This window comes from Heterodontus francisci, chromosome 1, assembly GCF_036365525.1.
Source record: "Heterodontus francisci isolate sHetFra1 chromosome 1, sHetFra1.hap1, whole genome shotgun sequence".
NCBI classification, from domain to species: domain Eukaryota; kingdom Metazoa; phylum Chordata; class Chondrichthyes; order Heterodontiformes; family Heterodontidae; genus Heterodontus; species Heterodontus francisci.
Window position 1 is genome coordinate 124,751,030 of NC_090371.1, and position 24,784 is coordinate 124,775,813.

The window sequence follows — 24,784 nt, forward strand, 5'->3', positions numbered from 1 at the left end:
TTGCCTAATTTGTGCATTTATACAATCTAACACCTCAGAACTGCTAGCAGGGGGTCTATACACAACACCTATTACAGATTTAGATCCTTTTCTGTTCCTCAATTCCACCCATAAGGTCTCCACTGGATGCTTTCCCCTCATTATATCCTCCCTCACCAATGAGCTGGTATTATTTCTAATCAGTAAGGCTACTCCACCCCCTCTGCCATTTTCCCTGTCCCTCCTGTAAACTTTATAACCAGGTATATTTAGTTCCCAGTCCCGACCATCCTGCAGCCACTTCTCCATAATGGCCACCACATCATAATCTTCCATTTGAATTTGCGCCTCTAGCTCATCTAGTTTATTCCTTACACTCCATGCATTTGTATGTAGAACTCTTATTTGGGCTATACCCCCTAACCTGTCCCTCAGCACTGATGCTTTATTCGTCTGTTTATTATTTCTCTCTTCTGGTTTAACCAGTATACTTCTTGCACTTTTGCTATTACCTGCAGTTCCTGAAGTAGGTTTCCTGACTGTTTCTCTACTCTCTGCCCTGTTACTTGTTTTTCAAACTGTATTGACTTCCCCCTTCCCCCCCCATTTACTAGTTGAAAGTCCTTGTGACCACCCTATTTATCCTTTCCACTAAAACACTGGTCCCAGATCAGTTCAGGTGGAGCCTGTCACAACGGTACAGTTCCTTCCTGTCCCAATACTGATGCCAGTGCCCCATGAAATGGAACCTCTCTTTCCCACACCACTCCTTTAGCCACATGTTTACTTCCCTAATTTTCTTATCCGTATGTCAATTTGCACGTGGTCCAGGTAATAATCCAGAGATTATAATCTTTGAGGACCTGTGATACAGCACTGAAACAGGCCCTGCGGCCTACCGAGTCTGTGCCAACCATCAACCACCCATTTATACTATCCTACACTAATTCCATATTCCTACCACACCTGTCTCTATATTTCCCTACCACCTACCTATACTAGGGGCAATTTATAATGGCCAGTTAACCTGCAAGTCTTTGGCATGTGGGAGGAAACGGAGCACCCGGAGGAAACCCACACAGACACAGGCAGTGCCCAGAATTGAACCCGGGTCGCTGGAGCTGTGAGGCTGCGGTGCTAACCACTGCGCCACTGTGCTGCCCTCTGTTGCCTATGTTATTTGTCCCAACATGGACCACAACAACAATAGAACATGAGTGAGGGAGTGCTTAAAGGGTTTGAAGTTTTTAAATCTTTTTAAAAATTCTGCAGCATGTTTTAGTGCTAATTTATTATTAATTTTGATGGTATTTTTATGAAACAATCCTTTTTCATTTTCTTAGTACATAATGCTTATGTGAAACCTAAAAGTGCTAAATATTGGACTGGATTTTGTAGTCGCGCGGAACATGGTGGCCAGCCCCCACGCCCCCCACCAAGGACCCGTGCCACCCCGATTACGTGATGGGCAGCCACTTTACATATTGACAGCAGCCACCACCCCCACCCCCCCCCCCCCCAAATCACGTGGCGGGGCTGGCCACGGCGACCCGTGAATGGCATCACCTTATTCATTAGCAGGTGCTGGCGCCATTTGTAAAAGGCTCCCATCCATAAAATAATGCAGAGATACCCCCCCCCCCCCCCGCCATGTATATACTGAATGCAGAGTTGACCCCTTCCACCCCATGTATACACTGAATGCAGCAGTGATCCCCTTCTCCGTGGCGCAAGCTTCTCCTGGATAGGAAAGCGAAGGCTCTCGAGTGCCATACGTCATTCTGAAGATCGGGAACAGATGGGAAGATCGTAGCAGATGACATGGTAATGTATGCAGAGAGGTATTTTAAATATTCTAACCAGGGTCCCGTCACAGAGTGGCAGAGGGACCACCCAATAGCTTCCCGCCGCCAGGAAGATCGTGCTCGGCAATCCCGGTGTCGGGTTCCATGATGGCCACTGCCGCTCCGATTCTCCAACAACAACACCACCACCACCCCCACTCCCCACAAAACGCAGTGTCAGGCTGGGAACAAAATCCAGCCCATTGCTTCCTAATTTACCAGAAAACTAACCATAAAGCGTCAACAGAACAAAAAGAACTGAAAAGATTAGGGGACATGTAAAAGAAGCCCTTACAAACTTACAGGCTGCAACAATGTTTACCCCGATAAATGGCCACTTACCTTTAAATTATCAGGGTCCAGCCACTAAACTGAGTATCCACCTTCTTCATCACCAGTGCATTGTGGCAGCAGTGTATTCATCAACAAGAATTTTCTTTTATATAACGCTTTTGACATGAAGGAACACTTCTCAGAACCATAATCAGACAAAAATTGACACCAAGTCAAAGTTGGAGATGTGACCTGAAGTGACTAAAAGCTTGGTCAAAAAAGCTGGTTTTAAGGAAGGTCTTGAAAAGATGAGAGAGGGGCAGAGATGTTATGAGAGGGAATTTGTGTTTAAGGTGTAGATGGCTGATGGCACCACTGCGATGATGGGGCAATGCACAAGAGGCCAGAGTTCTCATAGGGTCAGAGGGCTGCTGGAGGTAATAGAGTGCCAAGACCATGAAGGCTGGGAGTCTGTTACCCATCTGTACTCTCATCCAAGGATGCTGCAAGGGAACCTTAAAAAAAAGAGGGAAAGGAGAGAAAATACTTTAAAGGAATTTTGGCCTCACCTTATAATGTTATGAATTTAATTCAAATTTTTTCATGCATCAGTTTCCAATAGCACGCAGAATTTATCTGAACACTTTAATTCTTGTAGGCAACATACAAGCCTTTGGTGAAGCAAGTTTTAGAGGAGATATTCCATCCAGATCGACCTGATACTGTGGATATTGAGTACATGTCTGGTGGCTTAACAGAACTGCTCAAAACTGGATTCAGCATGTTCATGAAGGTTAGTTACGGTTAACTGAAGAATTTGACAACCAGTCTTATAAAGGTCCATTACCATGAAAAGTGGCAAAGGCTTTCACTAACGATTGTGCATATACAGTACAGATAACATAATGTGTGGTATAAAAAGTCATCTTTGTTACAGATACATCTTCAGAAAGAAAATGCTAATATTATAATTTTTTTTTTAAGTCTCGGACATGGCTGGAATTTATTGTCCATCCTTAGTTGCCTTTAAAAAACTGGTGGCAGGATTTGTTCTTGAACCACTGCAATCCACATGGCAATGATGCTCCCACAATGCTGTTGGATAGGGAATTCCAGGATTTTGACCCAGAAATGATGAAGGATATTTGTCCAAATCATGATGGTGTATGACTTGGAGGGGAAAATAAGAACATGAGAAATAGGAGCAGGAGAAGGCCATACAGCCCCTCAAGCCTGTCCCGCTGATCCTTGACCTCAACTCCACTTTCATGCCTGATCCCCAAAGCACTTGATTCCCTTAGAGTCCAAAAATCTATCATTCAGCCTTGAATATACTCAACGTCTGAGTATTCACTGCTCTCTGGGGTAGAGTATTCCAAAGATTCACAACCCTCTGAGTGAAGAGATTTCTCCTCATCTCAGTCCAAAATGGCCATTCCTTTATCCTGAGACTATTCCCCCGGGTCTAGATTGTCCAGCCAGAGGAAACAGCCTCTCAGCATCTACTCTGTCACACCCTTTCAAATCACCTCTCAGTCTTCTAAACTCCAGAGAATATAGACCCATTCTATTCAATCTCTCCTCAAAGGACAACCCTCTCATCCCAGGAACCTTCATTACACTGCCTCTAAGGCAAGTACATCTTTCCTTAGATACAGAGACCAAAACTCTACACAGTGCTTCAGATGTGGTCTTATCAAAGCCACAGCTGCAGCAGGATTTCCTTATTCTTATACTCTAACCCCAAGCAATAAAGGGCAACATACTATTTGTCTTCCTAATTGCTTGCTGAACCTGCATGTTAACTTTGTGCTTCATGTACAAGGATTCTCAAATCTCTCTCAACACCAGCATTTAATAGTTTCTCACCATTTAAAAAATGTAAAATTTTTCTATTTTTCCTACGAAAGTGAAAAAATCACATTTCCCCACATTAAATTCCATCTGCCATCTTCTTACCCACTCACTTAGCCTGTCTCTATGACTTTGCAGACTTTTTATGTTCTCTTCACTGCTTACTTTACCACCTAACTTTGTATTGTCAGCAAACGTGGTTACATTACACTCGGTCCTTTCATCCAAGTCATTAATATAGATTGTAAGTATCAGCACTACCCCTCCTGATACCCCATCAGTAACAGCCTACCAACCTGAAAATGATCCATTTATTCCTACTCTGTTTTCTGTCCTTTAACCAATCCTCTATCCATGTTAATATATTACCTCAACCCATGAGCCCTGTCTTGTGCAACAACCTTTCATGTGGTCCCTTATTGAATGTCTTTTGAAAATCCAAATATACTACATCCACTGGTTCCCCTTTATCAACTTTGCTAATAACATCCTCAAAAAACTCAAAATATATTTGTCAAACACAATTTCCCTTTCGTAAATCCATGTTGACTCTGCCTAATCATATGATATTCTAACTGCCCTGTTACCATTTCCTTAATAGTGGATTCCAACCTTTTCCTGTCGACTGATGTCAGGGTAACTGACCTGTTTTCTCTCTCCTTCCTTCCTTGAATAGCGGTGTGACATTTGTTACCTTCCAATCCACTGGGTCCATTCCAGAATCTAGAGAATTCTGGAAGATCACAACCAATGCATCCACTGTCTGGGCAGCCACTTCTTTTAGAACGTTAAGATGTAGGCCATCAGGTCCAGGGGATTTATCAGTTTTCAGCCCCATTAGTTCCCTCGGTGGAAGAGGTCACGGGTTTGGGAGGTTTTGTTGAAGACGCCTTGGCAGATTGCTACAGTGCATCCAGCAGACACGACACATTGCAGACACAGTGTGCCGGTGGTGAAGGGGGTGGATATTTAGGTCATTGGCTGTAATGTTGATCAAGCAGACTGCTTTGTCCTGAAGCAAAATACTGTGCTTACTGGAACTCTGAAATGAGAACAGAAAGTGCCATAAATACTCTGCAGGTCCAGTAACATCTGTGTAGAGAGAACCAGAGTTAATGCTTCAGGTCTGTGACCCTTCATCGGAACTGGCAAAAATTAGAAATGTAACAGTATTTGATCAAGTGAAAGGAGGGAGGGGGGAAGAAGGACAAGAAGGAAGGTCTGTGATAGATGGAGGGGGGAGAGATTAAATGACAGAGATGTCATGGAACATAATGCAAATGGAGTGCTAAATAATTGTAGTAAAAGACAAAGCACGAGTCCAGAGACCGTGCTAATGGCAGAATGATGAACAGCTCTGTATGAAAGCAAGAACATGAAAAATAAGTTTAAGACAAGCACATGGATAAAAAATAAGTAATTTTAAAAAAAGAAATGTATGTAAAAATAATAAATAAATGAAAAATAATGGGGCTCATGGTCTGAAATTATTGAACTCAATATTGAGTCCAGAAGGCTGTTGAGTGCGTAATCGGAAGATCAGGTGATGTTCCTCAAGCTTGTGTTGAAGACCACTGGAACATTGCAGCAGGCCAAAGACAAAAATGTGGGCATGAGAACAAAGTGGTGAATTAAAATTGCAAGCAACCGGAAGCTCGGGATCATGCTTGCGGACCGAGCAGAGATGTTCTGCAAAGTGGTCACCCAATCTGAGTTTGGTCTCCCTAGTGTAGAGGAGACTGCACTGTGAGCAGCAAATACAGTATACTAAATTGAAAGAAGTACAAGTGAATTGCGGCTTCACCTGGAAGGAGTGTTTGGGGCTTTGGATGGTGAGGAGAGAGGAGGTAAAAGGGCAGGTATTTACACCTCCTGCGATTGCATGGGAAGGTGCCGTGGGAAGGGGCCCGACCCATTTCCTGCACTTCTGCCCTCACCCCTTCCCCTCTATCCCGGAACCGTGACAGGGTTCCCCTTGTTCTCGCTTTCCACTCCATCATCCTCCACATCCAAAGGATCATCCTCCGCCATTTCCGCCACTTGCAGTGTGATGCCACCACCAAACACATTTTCCCGTCCCCTCCCCTGTTAGCATTCCAAAGGGACCGTTCCCTCTGCAAAACCCTACTCCACTCTTCCATCACCCCAACACCTTGTCCCTTTCCCACGGCACCTTCCCGTGCAATCACAGGAAGTGTAATGCCTACCCTTTTACCTCCTCTCTCCTCACCATCCAACGCCCCAGACACTCCTTCCAGGTGAAGCCGCAATTTATTTGTACTTCTTTCAATTTAGTATACTGTATTTGCTGCTCACAGTGCAGTCTGCTCTACATTGGGGAAACTAAACGCAGATTGGGTGACCACTTTTGCAGAACACATCCGCTCAATCCGCAAGCATGATCCTGAGCTTCCGGTTGCTTGCCATTTTAATTCACCACCTTGTTCTCATGCCCACATTTCTGTCTTCGGCCTGCTGCAGTGTTCCAGTGAAAATCAACGCAAACTCGAGGAGCAGCACCTCATCTTCTGATTAGGCACTGTACAGCTTTCTGGACTCATTATCGAGTTCAATAATTTCAGACCATAATCCCCATTATTATTCGTTTATTGTTTTTATTTCATTTTAGTTATATATATATTTCTTCTAATTATTTTTTATCCATGTGCTTGTCTTAAACTTATTTTTCATGTTCTTGCTTTCATACAGAGCTGTTCATCATTCTGCCATTAGCACTGTCTCTGGACTCTTGTTTTGTCTTTTGCTACAATTATTTAGCACTCCATTTGCATTATGTTCCATGACATAATCTCTCTGACCCCCCCCCCCAATATATCACAGACCTTCCTTCTTGTTCTTCTTCCCCCCTCCCTCCTTTCACTTGATCAAAGACTGTTACATTTCTAACTTTTGCCAGTTCCGATGAAGGGTCACACACCTGAAACATTAACTCTGTTTCTCTCTCCACAGACGCTACCGGACCTGCAGAGTATTTACGGCACTTTCTGTTCTCATTGCTTTGTCCTGAATGTTGTTGAGCTTCTTGAATGTTGTTGCAGCTGCACCCACCCAGGTGAGTGGAGAATACTCCATTACACTCTTGATCTGTGCATTGTAGTTAATGGAGAAGCTTTGGTAAGTCAGGAGGTGAGCTACTCAAAACAGAATACCCAGCCTCTGACCTGCTCTTGTAGCCATGGAATTTATGTAGCTGATCCAGATAAATTTCTGGTCAATGGTGACTTCCCAAAACGTTGATGGTGGGAGACTTGGCGATGGTAATGCTGTTAAATATCATCCGGAGGTAGTTCGGCTCACTCTTGTTGGACATGGTCATTGCCTGCCACTTCTGCAGCACGATTGTTACTAGCCATTTATTACATTTTTTTAAAATTGTATGGACTTGCAAAAACTGCATTGCAAAAATTTGGCAGCACAAAGTTACACTTGCAGCCAATATTGGAGACTCCAATAGCAAGATTTGAGATCACAGTGTTGCAGGAACTGAACTGCCTTTAGATTTCTTGAAAAGACCATGTTAGGCCTCCTTCTGTGAGCTTATCCAGTGAGTAGGAAGATTCCCAGTTTGACCCCTGCGTGTCTTTGTGTTAAGGAGGGGAAATTTTTTTTCCAAAAATATACTTTATTCATAAAATTTGTAAAAAAAAAAAGTACATTACAAAATAATTCAAAGTGGGCATTTCAGAAAGTGCAAAAAAGATCAGTTTCTTTGAATACAGAATATGAGGTGCCTCACAATGCTTGCCATTCCATTTTATATACAATGTATACTTGCATTATATAGCAAAAACATTTTCTGGTGCATGCAGCCCGAGCAGTTTTTCCCGTGTTCCAGCCCTCATTAAACAATGGCGGGAGAGCCTTACACAGTGGCCTTTCCCCATTGAAACTTTGTTGGCGGCTGCCCCAAGCTTTAGTGCATATCTCAGCATGTAGTCCTGGACCTTGAAATGTGTCAGTCTGCAACACTCGGTCCTGGACAACTCTTTGCACTGGAAGACGAGCAAGTTTCGGGCAGACCAAAGAGCGTCTTTCAATGAGTTGATGGTCCTCCAGCAGCAGCTGATGTTTATCTCATTTATCTCAGTGTGCGTTCCTGGGAACAGCCCGTAGAGCACAGGGTCCTGCATTACGAAGCTGCTAAGGATGAACCTCGACAAAAAGCACTGCCTCTCTTTTCAGACCTGCTTTGCCAAGGCATATTCCAGAAGGAGGTGGACGACGGTCTGTTGCCCACCGCAGCCGCCTTGAGGGCAGCATGCCGAGGGGATGAGACTTCCGACATGCTGGAAGGATCTGATGGGGAAGGGCCCTTCTCACCACCAGCCAAGCTACATCTTGGTGCTTGTTTGAAAGTTCTGGTGATGAGGCATTCTTCCAAATGAGTTTGGCAGTCTGCTCGTGGAACCATCCGACAGGACCCACCATTTCAGTTTTCCGCAGGACCTCAAGGATGTTACGTGCGGACTGCTGCCTGACAGACTTGTGGTCAAAGGTATTCTTCTGCCCAAACTTTTCCACAAGCGATGGATGGTACGGCACGGTCCAACTGAATGGAGCATTCCGCTGCAACGTGGCCAGACCCATCCTTCACAACACCGGGGACAGATAGAACCTCAGCACGTAGTGACATTTAGTGTTTGCATAACGAGGGTCTAAGCACAGCTTGATGCAGCCACAGAGAAAGGTGGCCATCATGATGAAGGCGACATTGGGTACGCTTTTCCCCCTTTACTTAGAGGTTTAAACATAGTGTCCCTTTGGACACGGTCCATTTTCAATCTCCAGATAAAGCGTAAGAAAGCTCGGGTAACCACTGTGGCACAGGAGCAGGGTATGGGCCAGACCTGCGCCACGTACAGCAACACCGAGAGTGTCAGGTTCTTACCTGCATTGTAGAGGGAATACCTGTCCCACTTGACCAGTTTCTGTTTCACCATGCCTGCTCGCTCCTTCCAGTTTTTGATGCATGCCCCAGCCCCTCTGAACCATATCCCCAGCATCTTCAGGTAGTCTGACCTAACGGTGAAGGGGACAAAGGATTGGTCGGTCCAGTTCCCAAAGAACATGGCCTCATTCTTGCCGCAATTTACTTGGCTCCTAAGGCCAGTTCGAACTGGTCACAGATGCTCATCAGCCTGCGAACTGACAGTGGATCCGAGCAGAAGACAGCAACATCGTTCGTGTACAGGGAGGCTTTGACCTGAGCTGCTACGCTGCATGGGATTGTCACCCCTCATATGCCTGCATCCTTCCTGATGGATACAGCAAACAAACAAGACAGGGGAGAGAGGACAGCCCTGCCTGACTCCAAATTTGATCAGAAAACTTTCCGATTGCCACCCATTGATTGAGACTGCGCTACTGATATTGTAAAGCAGTTCATCCATTTGCGGATTCCCTCCTGAAACCCCAATTTGGAGAGCACGACCATCATGTAGGTGTGCGATATTCTGTTCAAGGCCTTCTCCTGGTCCAAGCTGATGAAACGGGTGTCCGCCCCCCTGTCCCGTTCATAGGCGATCGTATCCTTGAGCAGCACAAGGCTATCAGAGATCTTCCTGCCGGGGACAGTGCCGGTCTGATCGGGGTGAATCACCAACTCCAGAGCAGACTTGACCCAATTGGCAATGTCCTTGGACAGAATTTTGTTGTCCACAATAAGCAGTGAGATGGGTTGCCAGTTTCTGATTTCCACCCTCGCCCCCTTCCGCTTGTCGATGAGGGTGATGATGCCTTTCCTCATGGATTCTGACATGCTGCCGGCCAGAAGCATACTGTCGTATACTTCCAGCAAATCTGGGCTGATAAAGTCCCACAGGGCCGAATACAACTTGACCGGTAAGCTGTCGCTTCCAGCAGTTTTATTCATCTTGAAGGACCTGATGGCCTTTGTCAGCTCGTCCAGAGTTAGCAGTTTGTCCAGACCCTCCCATGTACTGTCATCTAAGACCTCCATGATAGAGGACAGGAAGGACTGGGAGGCCGTGCTGTCCATGGGCTTCACGTCATACAGCCCAGCATAAGAGGATTTGCTGATCCTTAGTATGTCAGGCTAAGATGACATTACGAGCCATCCTCTTCCTTTGGGCTGCTGATCACAGAGCGCTCTCTGTGTACCTTTTGGAAAAAGAAGCGCGAGCATGTCTCATCGTGCTCCATGGAGTGGACTCTGGACCTGAAGATGACCTTGCATGCCTCCGTGACAAAGAGCGAGGCCTGCTGGTACTTCACCTCTTGAAAATCCTCCTTGACCTCGACCCCCATCGACTGCAGCAGGAGCAGATTCTGCATGCTTTTCTGGAGTCGGGACATTTCCCTCTGTATCTCTCTTGCCCTCTGAACCTCTTTGAGGATGAAGAACTTCTTGATGTTCGCCTTGAGTTCTTCCCACGAGTGTGTCGGGACTCAAAGAGGGGTTTCACAATTCTCCAAGCTTTGCAATCCCTTTGAATTCCTTAGTGTTCTCTGGGGTCAACAGTTTTACGTTCAGCTTCCATGTCCCCCTGCCAATCCCTTGGTCGTCCTGTAAGTGACAGTCGGCCAGTAGGAGGCAGTGGTCAGAGAAGAACACCGGCTTAAGGTCAGTGGATCTGACAGTGAATGCTTGGGACACAAAGAGGAAGTCAATCCTGGAACAGAAGGACCCGTCTGGTCTCAACCAGATGTAACTATGCTGCGCTCCCTCTGCAGGGTTGCTGAAGACGTCGTGCAGCTTGGCATTTTTTACGGTCAGTCCTGTTGGATCGTCCAGCAGTATCGATGATGCAGTTGAAGTCACCACCTAGAATGACCAGCCTGGATGTTACCAGCAGCAGTGGGAGCTGCTGGAGGACGGTCAGCCGCTGACTGTATTGAACCAGGGTGTACATGTTGATTAACTTTTTATAATCATTCCTGGGATGTGAGCAGCATTGGCTAGGCCAGCATTAATTGCTCATCCCTAATTGCCCTTGAGAAGGTGGTAGTGAGCTGCCTTCTTTAACTGCTGCAGTCCTTTAGGGAAGGAAATCTGCTGTCCTTACCTGGTCTGGCCAAATGTGACTTCAGACCCACAGCAATGTGGCTGACTCTTAAATGCCTTCTGAAATGGCCTAGCAAGCCACTCAGTTGTATCTAACCGCTATGAAGGCAATAAAGGAATGAAACCGGACGGACCATCTGGCATCGACCTGGGCACCGGAAACGGCAAACCCAGCCCCGTCAACCCTGCAAGTCCTCCTTACTAACACTTGGGGGCTTGTGCCAAAGTTGGGAGAACTGTCACACAGACTAGTCAAGCAACACCCTAACGTAGTCATACTCACCAAATCATACCTTATAGACAATGTCCCAGACACTGCTATCACCATCCCTGGGTATGTCCTGTCCCACCGGCAGGACAGACCCAGCAGACGTGGTGGCACAGTGGTATACAGTCAGGAGGGAGTTGCCCTGGGAGTCCTCAACATCAACTCCAGACCCCCATGAAGTCTTATGGCATCAGGTCAAATATGGCCAAGGAAACCTGCTGATTACCACCTACCGCCCCCCACACCACCTCAGCTGATGAATCAGTACTTCTCCATATTGAACAGCCGTTGGAGGAAGCACTAAGGGTAGCAAGGGCGGAGAATGTACTCTGGGAGACTTCAATGTCCATCACCAAGAGTGGCTCAGTAGCATCACTACTGACCGAGCTGGCCGAGCCCTAGACTGGGTCTGCGGCAGGTGGTGAGGGAACAATATACTTGACCTCGTCCTTACCAATCTGCCTGTCGCAGATGCATCTATCCATGACAGTATTGGTAGAAGTGACCACCGCACAGTCCTTGTGGAGACAAAGTCCCATCTTCACATTGAGGATACCCTCCATCATGTTGTGTGGCACTACCACCGAGCTAAATGGGATAGATTTCGAACAGATCTAGCAATGCAAAACTGAGCATCCATGAGGTGCTGTGGGCCATCAGCAGCAGCAGATTTGTATTCAACCACAATCTGTAACCTCATGGCCCAGCATATCCCCCACTCTACCATTACAATCAAGCCGGGGGACCAACTATGGCTCAATGAAGAGTGCAGGAGGGCATGCCAGGAGCAGCACCAGGTATACCTCAAAATGGTGAAGCAACAGTCCAGGACTACTTGCATGCCAAACAGCATAAGCAACATGCAATAGACAGAGCTAAGCAATCCCACAATCAACGGATCAGCACTAGGCTCTGCAGTCCTGCCACATCCAGTCATGAATGGTGGTGGACAATTGAACAACTAACTAGAGGAGGTGGCTCCACAAATATCCCCATCCTCAATGATGGGGGAGCCCAGCACATCAGTGTAAAAGATAAAGCTGAAGCATTTGCAACCATCTTCAGCCAGAAGTGCCGAGTGGATGATATTAAGAAACAGCTGAAGGCTGAATACTGCAAAGGCTATGGCCCCTGACAACATTCCGGTAATAGTACTGAAGAGCGGCACAGTGGGGCAATGGTTAGCAGCGCAGCCTCACAGCTCCAGCGACCCGGGTTTGATTCTGGGTACTGCCTGTGCGGAGTTTGCAAGTTCTCCCTGTGACACGTGGGTTTTTGCCGGGTGCTTCGGTTTCTTCCCACAGCCAAAGACTTGCAGGTTGACAGGTAAATTGGCCATTGTAAATTGCCCCTAGTGTAGGTAGGTGGTAGGAGAATGGTGGGGATGTGGTAGGGAATATGGGATTAATGTAGGATTAGTATAAATGGGTGGTTGTTGGTCGGCACAGACTCAGTGGGCCGAAGGGCCTGTTTCAGTGCTGTATCTCTGTATGACTCTATGACCTGTGCTCCAGAACTTGCTGCGCCCCTAGCTAAGCTGTTCCAGTACAGCTACAACACTGGCATCTACCCAGCAATATGGAAAATTGCCCAGGTATGTCCTGTACACAAAAAGCAGGACAAGTCCAAACTGGCCAATTACTGTCCCATCAGTCTACTCTCAATCATCAGTAAAGTGATGGAAGGTGTCATCAAACGTACTATCAAGCGGCATTTGCCTGCTCAATGACGCTCAGTTTGGGTTCCACCAGGGCCACGCAGCTCCTGACTTCATTACAGCCTTGGTTCAAACATGGACAAAAGAGCTGACCTCAAGAGTTGAGGTGAGAGTGACTGCCCTTGACATCAAGGCAGCATTTGACCAATTATGGAATCAAGGAGCCCTAACAAAACAGGAATCAATGGGAATCTGGGGGAAAACCCTCCGCTGGCTGGAGTCATACCTAGCGCAAAGGAAGATGGTTGTGGTTGTTGGAGGTCAATCATCTGAACTCCAGGACATCACTGCAGGAGTTCCTCAGGGTAGTGTCCTAGACCCAACAATCTTCAGCTGCTTTATCAGTGACCTTCCTTCAATCATAAGGTCAGAGGTGGGGGTGTTCACTGATGATTGCACAATGTTCAGCACCATTCGTGACTCCTCAGATACTGAAGCAGTCCTTGTAGAAATGCAGCAAGACCTGGACAATATCCAGGCTTGGGCTGATAAGTGGCAAGTAATATTCGCACCACAGAAGTGCCAGGCAGTGACCATCTCCAACAAGAGAGAATCTAACCATCTCTCCTTGACGTTCAATGGCATTACGATTGCTGAATCCCCCATTATCAACATCCTAGGGGTTATCATTGAGCAGAAACTGAACTGGAGTAGCCATCTAAATACCCTGGCTACATGAGCGGATCAGAGGCTAGGAATCGTGCGGGAAGTAACTCACCTCCTGACTCTCCAAAGCCTGTCCACCATCTACAAGGCACAAGTCAGGAGTGTGATGGAGTACTCTCCACTTGCCTGGATGGCTGCAGCTTCAACAACACTCAAGAAGCTCGACACCATCCAGGACAAAGCAGCCCACTTGATTGGCACCCCATCCGCAAACATTCACTTCCTCCACCACCCATGCACAATGGCAGCAGTGTGTACCGTTTACAAGAAGTATTGCAGCAACACTCCAAGGCTTCTTAGACAGCATCTTCAAAATCCGTAACCTTTATCAACTAGAAGGACAAGGGCAGGAACACCACCATCTGCAAGTTCCCCTCCAAGCCACACAACATCCTGACTTGGAACTATATCGCGGTTCCTTCACTGTTGCTGGGTTAAAATCCTGGAACTCAATTCCTAACAGCACTGTGGGTGTACCTACCCCACATGGACTGCAGCGGTTCAAGAAGGCAGCTCACCACCACCTTCTCAAAGGCAATGAGGGATGGGCAATAAATGCTGGCCTAGCCAGTGACGCCCTCATCCCTTGAACGAATAAAAAAAAAGTGCTGTTATGAAGGGAGTTCCAGTATTTTGACCCTGCGACAGTAAAGAAACAGCAGTTTCGTTCCAAGTCAGGATGGTGTGTGGCTTGGAGGGGAACTTGCAGGTGGTGGCATTCGCATGCATCTGCTGCCGTTGTCCTTCTCGGTGGTAGAGGTCGTGGGTTTGGAAGGTGCTGTTGAAGGAACCTTGCTGAATTGCTGCAGTGCATCTTGTAGATGGTACACACTGTTGTTACTGTGCGTCAGTGGTGAAGGGAGTGAATGTTGAAGGTTGTGGATGGGGTGCCAATCAAGCAGGCTGCTTTGTCGTGGATGGTGTTGAGCTTCTTGAGTGTTGTTGGAGCTGCACCCATCCAGGTAAGTGAAGAGTATTCCATCACACTCCTGACTTGTGCCTTGTAGATGGTGGACAGGCATTGGGGACTTTCCTTTGTTTAGTTTAGTTTAGAGATACAGCACTGAAACAGGCCCTTCGGCCCACCGAGTCTGTGCCGACGATCAACCACCCATTTATACTAATCCTACATTAATCCCATATTCCTACCACATCCCCACCTGTCCCTATATTTCCCTACCACCTACCTATACTAGGGGCAATTTATAATGGCCAATTAACCTATCAACCTGCAAGTCTTTGGCATGTGGGAGGAAACCGGAGCACCCGGAGGAAACCCACGCAGACACAGGGAGAACTTGCAAACTCCACACAGGCATTGGTGTCTTTTCCCTCTGTTCCTCCTCGAGGACAGTGCTGCTCCCGGCTTCCTGGAGCTGGGGTGCGATGAGTGCCTCGCCGCCTTCGGCACTTTAGGGTTGCGGTGCGCTGGGCCCTTCACTGCTTCCAGTGTTTCGGAGCTGGGACACCTTCACTTCCAGCTCCTTTGCATTCTGTCACTTCTTTTGCTCTTTGGCTGGTGTCGTCTTTCCTGCCCTTCCTCATCTGATGAGCAGCCGCTGTAGTCTGTTTCAGACATTAGCCTCCTCTTGCTACTGGTTTGGATGGTGGCCTGTTTCTTTTGTTGAGCTGCCTTCTTTGTAGCTTTCCTCTTGACCACTTGCCACTCACCCAGTTGTTCCTCTGCTGTCTCCTGCTCTGTTGATTCTGTCTGCTGAGGAGGAGGCTCCAGGCACAGGGTTGGCGTTTGGCAACTTTCTGCAGCTCCCTCTTCTTTTGTCTCCTTGTCTTCCTTAGACAGATTTTCCTTGCTTGGGGGACTCGGTGGAGGGAGGATTGCTGGTCTTCTTCGCAGCAGCAGCCATGTTCGCCATTCCTTCTTCGTGCCTCGCTACCTGTGCGTAACTGATGCAGCATTTTGGACAGGTCTTGTAGAGGTGGCCTGCCCCACAACACAGGTTGCAGCACTTACTCTGATTGCAGTCCTTTGTCTGATAGCCTTCCTGCGTACAGTTCTTGCAGAACACTGTGCCACCACATGATCAGATTTACCACAGGTACGACAAACCCTGGGCTGCCTCGCGTAGACCAAGAAGCCCCGACTATCCCCAATAGTGAAGCTGGAGGGAGGGTGGAGGATGGCTCCACTGGCATCCATGTTCAAGGTCGCCTTGAGCTGCCACTTGCTGGTCCAAATCCTGAACGGTTCCTTGACCTCAGTGCTGCTCCCAGCCACCTCAATGTACCTGGCGAGGAAAGTGAGCACATCCACGACAGGAATATGGGGGTTGTAGAGGTGGATGGTCACCACCCAGTTCCGTTGCAACAGCAGCGTAAACAGCGGTTCCACCATGAGGATCAACAGCGGCGCCTGGTTTCCTCATCCTTGAAGACCTTCAGGAACTTCATGCATCCCGCCACATTCTTGAATGTCACATCAAAGTAACCGCTGCTGGGTAAGTCCTGCAGGCAGATGATGTCTGCAGCTTCGAATCCACAGCATTCAAAAAAGACTCAGTTAATGAAGGTCTGGTCCGTCGGTGCACCTCCTTCGCTATCTGTTACTGCCACCCTAACAGTGTTACGCGCTCCCTAGCCTGGAGCTCTGGTGTTGGTTGCAGCCGTTTTTTGCTTGAAGTCTTCCCAGGAGAGACACTAAAACCCACCAGGAAAACAACAACCATGGGAGAACTCAATCCCAAATGAGTGAAACGCCCCAAACCCCCAAAAAACACACAGCACCTGTTGCAGGATCAAGGTCTCTCCCCTGCCAGGTAATCATCCAGATTTACGCTCCTGATCACAACTGGTGACCCTTGCTAGAAGTACATGAGTGTGGATAGGGCTCCATTGTGATGCTCCTCAAGGTCAAATTGCCTGAAAATTCTTACTATTGAGTCTTACCCATGATTAATGACCTGTTGGCAAAGAATTGAAGGGCACTCAACTCCTGTGTAACTGTACAAGCTGCGAGATGTTGGCACTTTCTGGAGAGGAGGAGAAGAGAAACGTTAGTCAGAGAAAGGAAAAAGCTCACCAACAGTATTGCTTCTTCAGTAAGCACAGGCTACCATTCATCACTAACCACCTAACAAAATATTAGCAGCTCTAAAACCTGAATTACAGCATCCCGAAATAATCAGAAATGAGTAACAGTTTGTACTGTGTAAAACTAAACAAACTGCATCATTTTCTCCACATACAGGTCATGTTTGGGGTCTTGTACTGTGAATACTTTCTGAACAATTAAGGTTGATGGAATTAATCATAATCTTAATATTGAAAAAAATCATTTTTTCTATTTAGTGGGTTATAAATGAAGAAACTAGTTCTGTGATTAGCATTAGAAATTTCCAGGAAATCTTTTCCCAAAGGGAAAATGAGTCATAATTTAGTGCAGCTTTCTATCTTTTCTGTATTCCCAGTCCTGTAATAAACTAGGAGAGCATGAATCAGTGTTGGTGCTGAAATGTTCGTATCTGAGTTCCAGACTACTCACACACCAGACGTCAACAGTATCACTTTGCTCAGAAGTATTTACAAAGTTGATATGTGAGCAAATCTGTGCCCCACCCCCAGTATAAGTTTGTATTTTTCCCTTTTGTTTGAGATGAAGGAACTAACTTATTTGACTATTAATGATGATGGTGTTTTGTTACTTGAAATCTTTCCTTGAGACATTTAAATTCTAGAAAGGTGCATCTAGCTTCCTGCTAATAAAGGTGACAATGTGTAACCATGCACCAGTACCAGCTCTATTATGCCCACCAAGTTTTTATAGGAAAACTCTGAAGATGGGGCCGTACAGTTTTAAATGTGTCCTTCCTTGTAGAAAAGTAAATTTTTTTAACATTGTTCTCACCTTCTGGAAAAATGGGATTACAGCTATGGGCCCAGCCAGGGAGCAGCTCCATGGGGTCATTTCATATACACCTGAGTCTGAAAATTTGATAACGAGTAAGTACATCCTAGTAATTAGCTGATTATGGTTATACATTTTCCAATCTCAGATACCCATGCACTCAACAAAACAAACTGCTGATTGTACTTGACCCAGTGAACCTGTCCACTGATGGGGTTTCAGCTCTGTGATCAGCCTGGTGGTGGTCAAGAGTGCCACAAACAGAATAGGAGATAATCAGACCAGCAAAGCAATGTTTTCTTTAAAATAATGAATAAAATTGCCTTCTTTTCTGAAATCAATAATTACTAGGGAGGATATATGATGCTTGTAGAAGACTGAATTATTTTCAATTACGTCCAATTCTAACTTTAACAAAATGTTACGACCAGGTGAGAAAGAGGTCTAGGGTTCCCTCTCAGCCTTCACCTGGTCTTACCAGAACAGAGTTTAATTTTAAACACACCATGTTTTTAGCTCCCCCTTAGTGAATCTTTGTTCACTGCTTTCCAATTGTAAGGCAAAGAAACCAGCCAAACAGGTTTTCTTAGTTTTAAAGAAGAAAGGCTGAACTTTATTAAACTTAAACTCTAATTCGGTAAATGCCTATGGATACGCAATGTGCCCTGCTAGCATGCATACATGATACACACATGCAGATGGAGACAGAAAAGAGCAGAAGAAATGAAGTGGAAAAGTTTGAGGCACTATCTGAAGATGGTTTTGGTTACTGTTCTTCGAGCTCACTGTAGAGTGCTCGATTTTAGGTAGGTCATGCTTTCGTTGGGGCCCAGTATTCTTCTTAAACCTTGTTCAGTGTAGGAGACTTTTCTCTCTTGAGTTTCACATGGGTCCAGAGGCTTGTGAGAAAGAGCTGGGAGCAGACAGGGGCAGCTGTGGTGAGCCAGCCAGGAGAGGTCTTTACTGTCCAGGAGCAAACAATCTCTCAAACTGTACAATTCAAAAAAACTCAGGTTGCCCAGCAGGTTACTCATGTGACTAGCTGGTTTGACCATGTCTGTTTGTGAATTCGGCCATCTTAGCAGTCATCCTGGAATGTGAGCTTCCTCACCTTCAATGTCTGGTGATCAACGTCCATTGTGGGTTGAATGTGTCAGGGAATGGTCCTTTGTCTCCACAAGCGCTGTCTGTTTGTATGTAAATGTTTTTCCAGCCATGGCTGATCTGTTTAACAAGTAATTTCCTTGCTCCAGCAACAGTTTAAAATCAATGTTTATATGACAAAATTAATATGCCTCATTCTTGGCAGGTGGGGGTCTGCATGATGCCTCCACACCCAGCAGAATGAAATGCGATTTTTAAAAAGAGCATTTCATTAAAAGGGTCAAGAGAGAAGATATAAGATACAGGGGGAAAACCTGCATCTCTCTCATTCATCCACATTCATTCATAAATCTTAAAACTGATTACAGCCTGTCTTTTCTTGGTGCCAATGCTGCTTTAACTACCCCTTTTTGGCACCCCAATAAACATGTTCTTTGGGGAGGTTTTTCTTCAGTTTGCCCGTTTCCATGACTGCCTAGGGTCTCTGTTCCTGTTGAGGTCGGCAATGGGGGAGGGTTAGATTTAATTAACCCTAAGGGATTTTTTTTTCCTCAGGAGAGACAGTGCTGGGCGGGTCTATCCTGAACTCTGTTTCAGTGCTTTGCTGAGTCATGCAAAGGCTTTTGACCTCAGGAGATGGGTGGTTCACTTTTTTCAGGACTGTGGGGGAGGATTCTTTGCTAATCTCCCCTTTGTCCTCTGGGACATTTCTGCCTGCAGGGTGCAGACTCTACTGCACTCCCCTGTGGCACTGACTAGGTGAGGCATCACCTTCACTGTTTCTCTGCCCCCTAGAGGTCTTTCTTTGTCTCTGCAGGTTCCTGTAAATGCTGTTAGCAACTCTGGTGGGGTGTCTCTAGTGTCTGCATTTACATAGGAGGATGTGGGGTCTAACTTTTCAAATTATCTGGGGTTGGCTGACTGGACAGTAGGGGTTTTCATTCAGGATTCCTCCCGGACTTCCTTTAATCTGCCCTCTTGGTCCCTTTTTCCCCTTCCCTTTCTAACCTTTTGCCAGCCTTGTGCCTGCCTGTCTCCTTTTGTTATAGACAGGGGTCCCTTACAGTTCACCAGCCCTCTGTTGGTGGGTCCTCCCAACACTGGTACAGGACGTCGGGGTGCAGGTTTCACTGTAGGTTGGGGTTTCCCCTCAACCTGGCACATGTGGCAACTCCTGCAGTACTCCGCCACATTTTTGTGGAGTTTTGGCCAGTCGAACTGCCACCTTATGCGGGCTTGGGTTTTTTGTACCCCGACATGTCCTGCCATGGGAAGCTCGCAGTCTTAGTATTTCTTTTCGGTACCTCGGGGGCACCACTCTTTAGCCAACATTACCCCACCCCAAACCATTTTTTAATTATATAGATGATCCTTTGAAGTATTTTTCCAACTTTTCTATCACCATATTGTGTACCATTTCTGTGGAATTCCTGTCTGCTAAATGAAAAGCTCTTAACATTCTGCTTCAGGCTCCTGCTGAGTTTGAAGGGGCAAGCAGTATTTCCTACCTGAAGTGGTTTACAAATCTAAATCTGGCACAATTAAGTTGAGGGGAGGATTGGTGTGCTCCGTGCTCCGGAATAACAGCGTGGCCTCGAAGGTCTGTGTATCAGGCCACTAAATTGCTGGCTTCATTATACATTGAATTGCTGGCATAATTGCACTTTGAACAGCTGAACTTAATAGGTGAGTGGTGACTAAGTATTTGTGGAATTTGTTTTGCATTCCTCATAGTGTCCCTAAAACATTTCCTTTTGACACTAATCAAAAGATATTTCTGGGCTGATTAATGAAGAGGATTTCCTCACTATGGGATATTTTTAACATGCTGTTCAAAACAACTTCTCTCACTGTATTACACCTTCAGCTACTGTAGCAGCTCCCCCCACCCCACCCCACCAGTGCCGCATGGTATATTTAATAGAAAGGTTACATTTAGCTTATTATAAAATTGAGCCTAATGTAGATTAAGGAAACTTGTTTATTAAGATAGCATGTTAACTGTTTAGCTACAATTTTTTAAAAATTCACTGTTAAGATCAGAATTTTCTTCTGGTTTTCATAATGATGCAATTGTGCATTTTGTTTCCAGGACGCTTTCAGGAGCTTCATTGGTACAATGATTTCTATTTTAATGGTTGTGGATATTAGTATTATAGAGGTACATAGTTTGTAAGACTGTTATGTTGGCAATGACTAAAGGTAAAGGTTGTAGCTGGGCAGCGGTGTGTGGGCTGCCTGCCTTGTTGGGTTCTGACCATTCTTATGGATCCAAAAATGATACAGGGTATTCCCATCTTCCCTCTCTACCCTCTCCTCTGTGTGGGTTATACTCTGCATTCTTGGGAACTGTTATATATCCAGCATAATCCAGATGGTATAATAATTACTGTTGCTGATGCAATGGGTCTGCCTCAACAATTTAGCATGTTGTTTTCTGTGTTGTTAAAATGACTAAAAACTATCATATTTGCCTTTTTAAACTGCAGATTGTTTTCGCTAGGTGTGTTGTCATGAACTCATTAAACAGAAACACAGCCAAATGTTTAAGCAGTAAATCAGCTAGTCCTCTGTAGGAAATTTCTTTCTAAACTGTAAAAGTAGCACAGGTATTTTTAATGAAGCACTGAGAGTCTGTCTTGGAAAGGGGTAGTGAGCTGTAAAGTGTGTTCTCGATTGTCTCTGCAACATTGTTGTTCCATGTTATTAATCTGACAGGTGAGCCGGCCCCACCCCAGTGACCACCCCCTGCTAATCTTATTCCTTGTGGGTGGAGTCACAGCCTCAGAGGTTCGAATGATAAAGGAGTCCGTCTCCCTGCACAAACCAGGCTGTCAGGTAAGTAATACTTGCATTTAACTGATATGGTGAATCAACATTGTACATCAGAAATGTAATTGCTTTTGCTTTAAATGATTGTACCTTGAAACTGCTATGTTGAGTTAGCTGACTGAACAGTACTGCAATTGACTTTGATGTCGTGGGGTTAATGAGGGGACAAATCAACAGGATTTGCTCTTGTCAGTCATCCTGTAACCTCTGTTGCAAGTGTATTGAACTTGACTAAGGGTAGGATTGGGATTGACCACAATACCCTTCACAGTAGAATAGCCTGCCTACACTGACTGTCTAGACTCAAACATAAGGAGTGGCCATTTTGGCAAGTTACTGAACAGCAACTGGGGTCTGTGTAACTCCTGGTCAAGCAATGCCTTGCTTTTAAAATTCTCATCTTTACTTCGAAATCCCTCCATGGCCTCACCCCTCTCCATCTCCTGCACAGCCCTCCAAGATATCTGTAATTCTGGCCTTTTAAGCATCTCTGATTTTAATTGCTCCACCATTGGTTGTCATGCCTTCAGTTACTTATGCCCTAAGCTCTGGAATTCCCTCTTGACTCTCTACCTCTCTTTCTTCCTTTAAAACCTACCTGTTTGACCAAGTCTACAGCCATCTGCCTTATTATCGCGTTATGTGGCTCAGTGTCTAACTTTACTTTATAATGCTCTTGTGAAGTGCTTTGGGATGTTTTATTACATTAAAGGCACTATATAAATATAAGTTGTGGTAACCTCAGCAAATAGTACTCTGCATATGCTTAAAGACATGCTAACATAGTTTACAGAGAAGGAAACAAATGAACACTGAACATGAAGTAAAAGAAAACACGAGTAAGTTGAGGAAGATTTCCAAAGTATAGAGGGAGAGGGCAAGGCAGAGGGATTTAGGAAAGATGATCCAGACAGTACAAGTGTAGCAAATGAAGAAGTGGCCACTGATGGTGAAGTGGGGGATCATAATTAAACTAGTATTGGAAGAGGGGGGTTGGAGATGTATGGCAAGAGGAGATCACTGAATTAAGGTGGGTCCAAGTCAGTAAGGCATTTGAAAGTAACAAAGACAATCTTCATATTTACAGATGATTTTGTTCAGGGATACCACACAAATAACGAAAGGCAGGGGTCCAAGATTGAAGAATGAGTACATCAGAGTCAACTGTGTTTGTTAGGAAATGTAGAAATTAAGCCATGAGTGAATAGTGAGAGGGAGGTAGCCTGTCGAGAGAGACATTGGAGATGGATGAAGTGATTGATGTTGTTGAAGATAGTGGAGAAATCAAACAGCATAAGAAAGGAGAGTGTACACAGTCATGGTCACAGAGTGTTTAATTTGTGACTTTGATCATTGCCGTCTTAAGGCAGTTGGTAGGGCAAAGTCAGATTGAAGGGTGTCTCAGTATAGTTGAAGGTTAACAACATATTCTGGGATATTGGAAAGAAAGGGAGGGATGGTTGTTGGAGAGAATGGTGGGGGGAGGCAGTGATCTATGTTCTGCCACAGGATAAGGAAGCCAATTTAGTAATACTCTGAAACAGCTCATGGATGTCGTTCTCCCAAAATCCAAATTGAAGCCACCCCTGTATAAAAGTAGTCTTAGTTACCTAGAAATAATCTGAAGTAAAGGGTCACAAGGGCTGGATCTTTAAATTATTATACAATTGTAAACCGAATATACCTCTTCTTCACTAAACCATCAGCAGTGCTGCATATTTTGTACCAATATATGTTTTTTAAAATCTGCATCTCCGATAGCCTAATGCATCAGCTGGGGAACTAGTAACCAGTATGGATTAAGTTGATTCCTCAACTGTGCTAAATGTGTTAATCTAGGCTACAATAATTTTACTGCAATTGGCCTCAACAGTCCAGGGCAGGGAAAGGAAAAATCAGCTCAGGTCCCAGCTCCTAACTGCTATCTGGTAATCCCTGCTGGAAAATGTGCAGGTATGGATATCTGAAAACAAGATTAGTTTTGTTGGGATGCCCTCCACTGTTGAAAGCTCCCTTTTTAGACTGTCTGAACTAAGTAGAAAGGCAATGATAATTAACTATTTTTACTGGAATTCAAAAGAACATAGCATGTATTATAAAATAAAACCAAGAAATGCTGGAAATACCCAGCAGGTCTGGCAGCATCTGTGGAGAGAGAAGCAGAGTTAATGTTTCAGGTCAGTGACCCTTCAGAACTGACGAATATTAGAAATGTAAAAGGTTTTAAGCAAGTAAAGTGTGAGTGGGGCAAGAGATAACAAAAGGCAAGGTGTTGATAGGACAAGTTCACAGAGAATAACTGACCAGTAGGTCATGGAGCAAAAGCAAATGGTATGTTAATGGTGTGGTGAAAGACAAAGCGTTAGTATAGAGAGGGCATTAATTGACAGAAAAATTAACAGCCCTGACCCCAAGCACAAACATGAAAAAACCGTGGGTAAGCACAGTAGAAACAAACTAAACTAAACAAAGAAAAAAGAAAAAATAACCAAAAATAAAAAGGGGGGCCCGTCATGCTCTGAAATTTTACGAACTCAATGTACAGTCAGGCAGGCTGTAGTGTGCCTAATCGGTAAATGAGGTGCTGTTCATCGAGCTTGTGTTGATGTTCGCTGGAACACTACAGCAATCCCAGGACAGAGATGTGGGCATGAGAGCAGGCATGTATGCTGAAATGGCAAGCAACCGGAAGCTCGGGGTCATGCTTTCTCTCTCCACAGATGCTGTCAGACCTGCTGAGTATTTCCAGCACTTCTTGTTTTTATTTCGGATTTCCAGCATCTGCAGTATTTTGCTTTTATTATAGCATGACTTGCATGACCAATACAGAATGGTTCCTCATTAAATAGTGAAAGCTGCTTTGTGCAAAAGTAAGCAAATATTGTAACATAGGAGTAGTAAGGACTGCAATAAAGTCGAACTCAGTTTTTCTGATGTTTTAGTTCACCAAAACGATATAACCAAGGGCTATCGGTGCCTGTGAAACTAAACCCAAATAAGAGCCATCACCTTCGTGAGAGGGAAGCAAATCAAAAAAACTTCAGTAAAATTGTGTTCGTATCCTTCCATCTATGAATGATGATGGACATGTAGCAAAGAATCCATTTAGGTGGGGTGTCTACTCTTGGTGTACCTTCACTGATGGCTGTGAAGGCTAATCCATGAAAATACTGGAGGCCATTTGGCCTATCTGCATTCATCCATCTAGAAAGACCATGCAACTCCCCCATCAGAATAACCAGGTGGCTTCTTACATAATTCCAGGTTTTTCATCTCCTGAGTATTTTTATGTGGAAGTCTGTTCCATGTATTGATCATTCTGTGTGAAGAAAACTTCCTG

The 24,784-nt window shown here is 45.3% G+C and overlaps 1 protein-coding gene across 3 annotated transcripts in view; it reads left to right on the plus strand.

Annotated features, from left to right (window-relative positions):
* The window catches only part of scfd2 (sec1 family domain containing 2), a 422,892-nt gene that overhangs the window by 391,979 nt on the left and 6,129 nt on the right, over positions 1-24,784 (plus strand). For 2 of the 3 annotated variants that reach the window (XM_068035369.1, XM_068035359.1), the window contains exons 7-8: positions 2,755-2,889; positions 21,331-21,450. In XM_068035369.1, coding sequence (XP_067891470.1) covers positions 2,755-2,889; positions 21,331-21,450 — 255 coding nt within the window. The remainder of the gene's footprint in view (positions 1-2,754; positions 2,890-21,330; positions 21,451-24,784) is intronic. The other variant, XM_068035379.1, reaches the window with a different exon arrangement.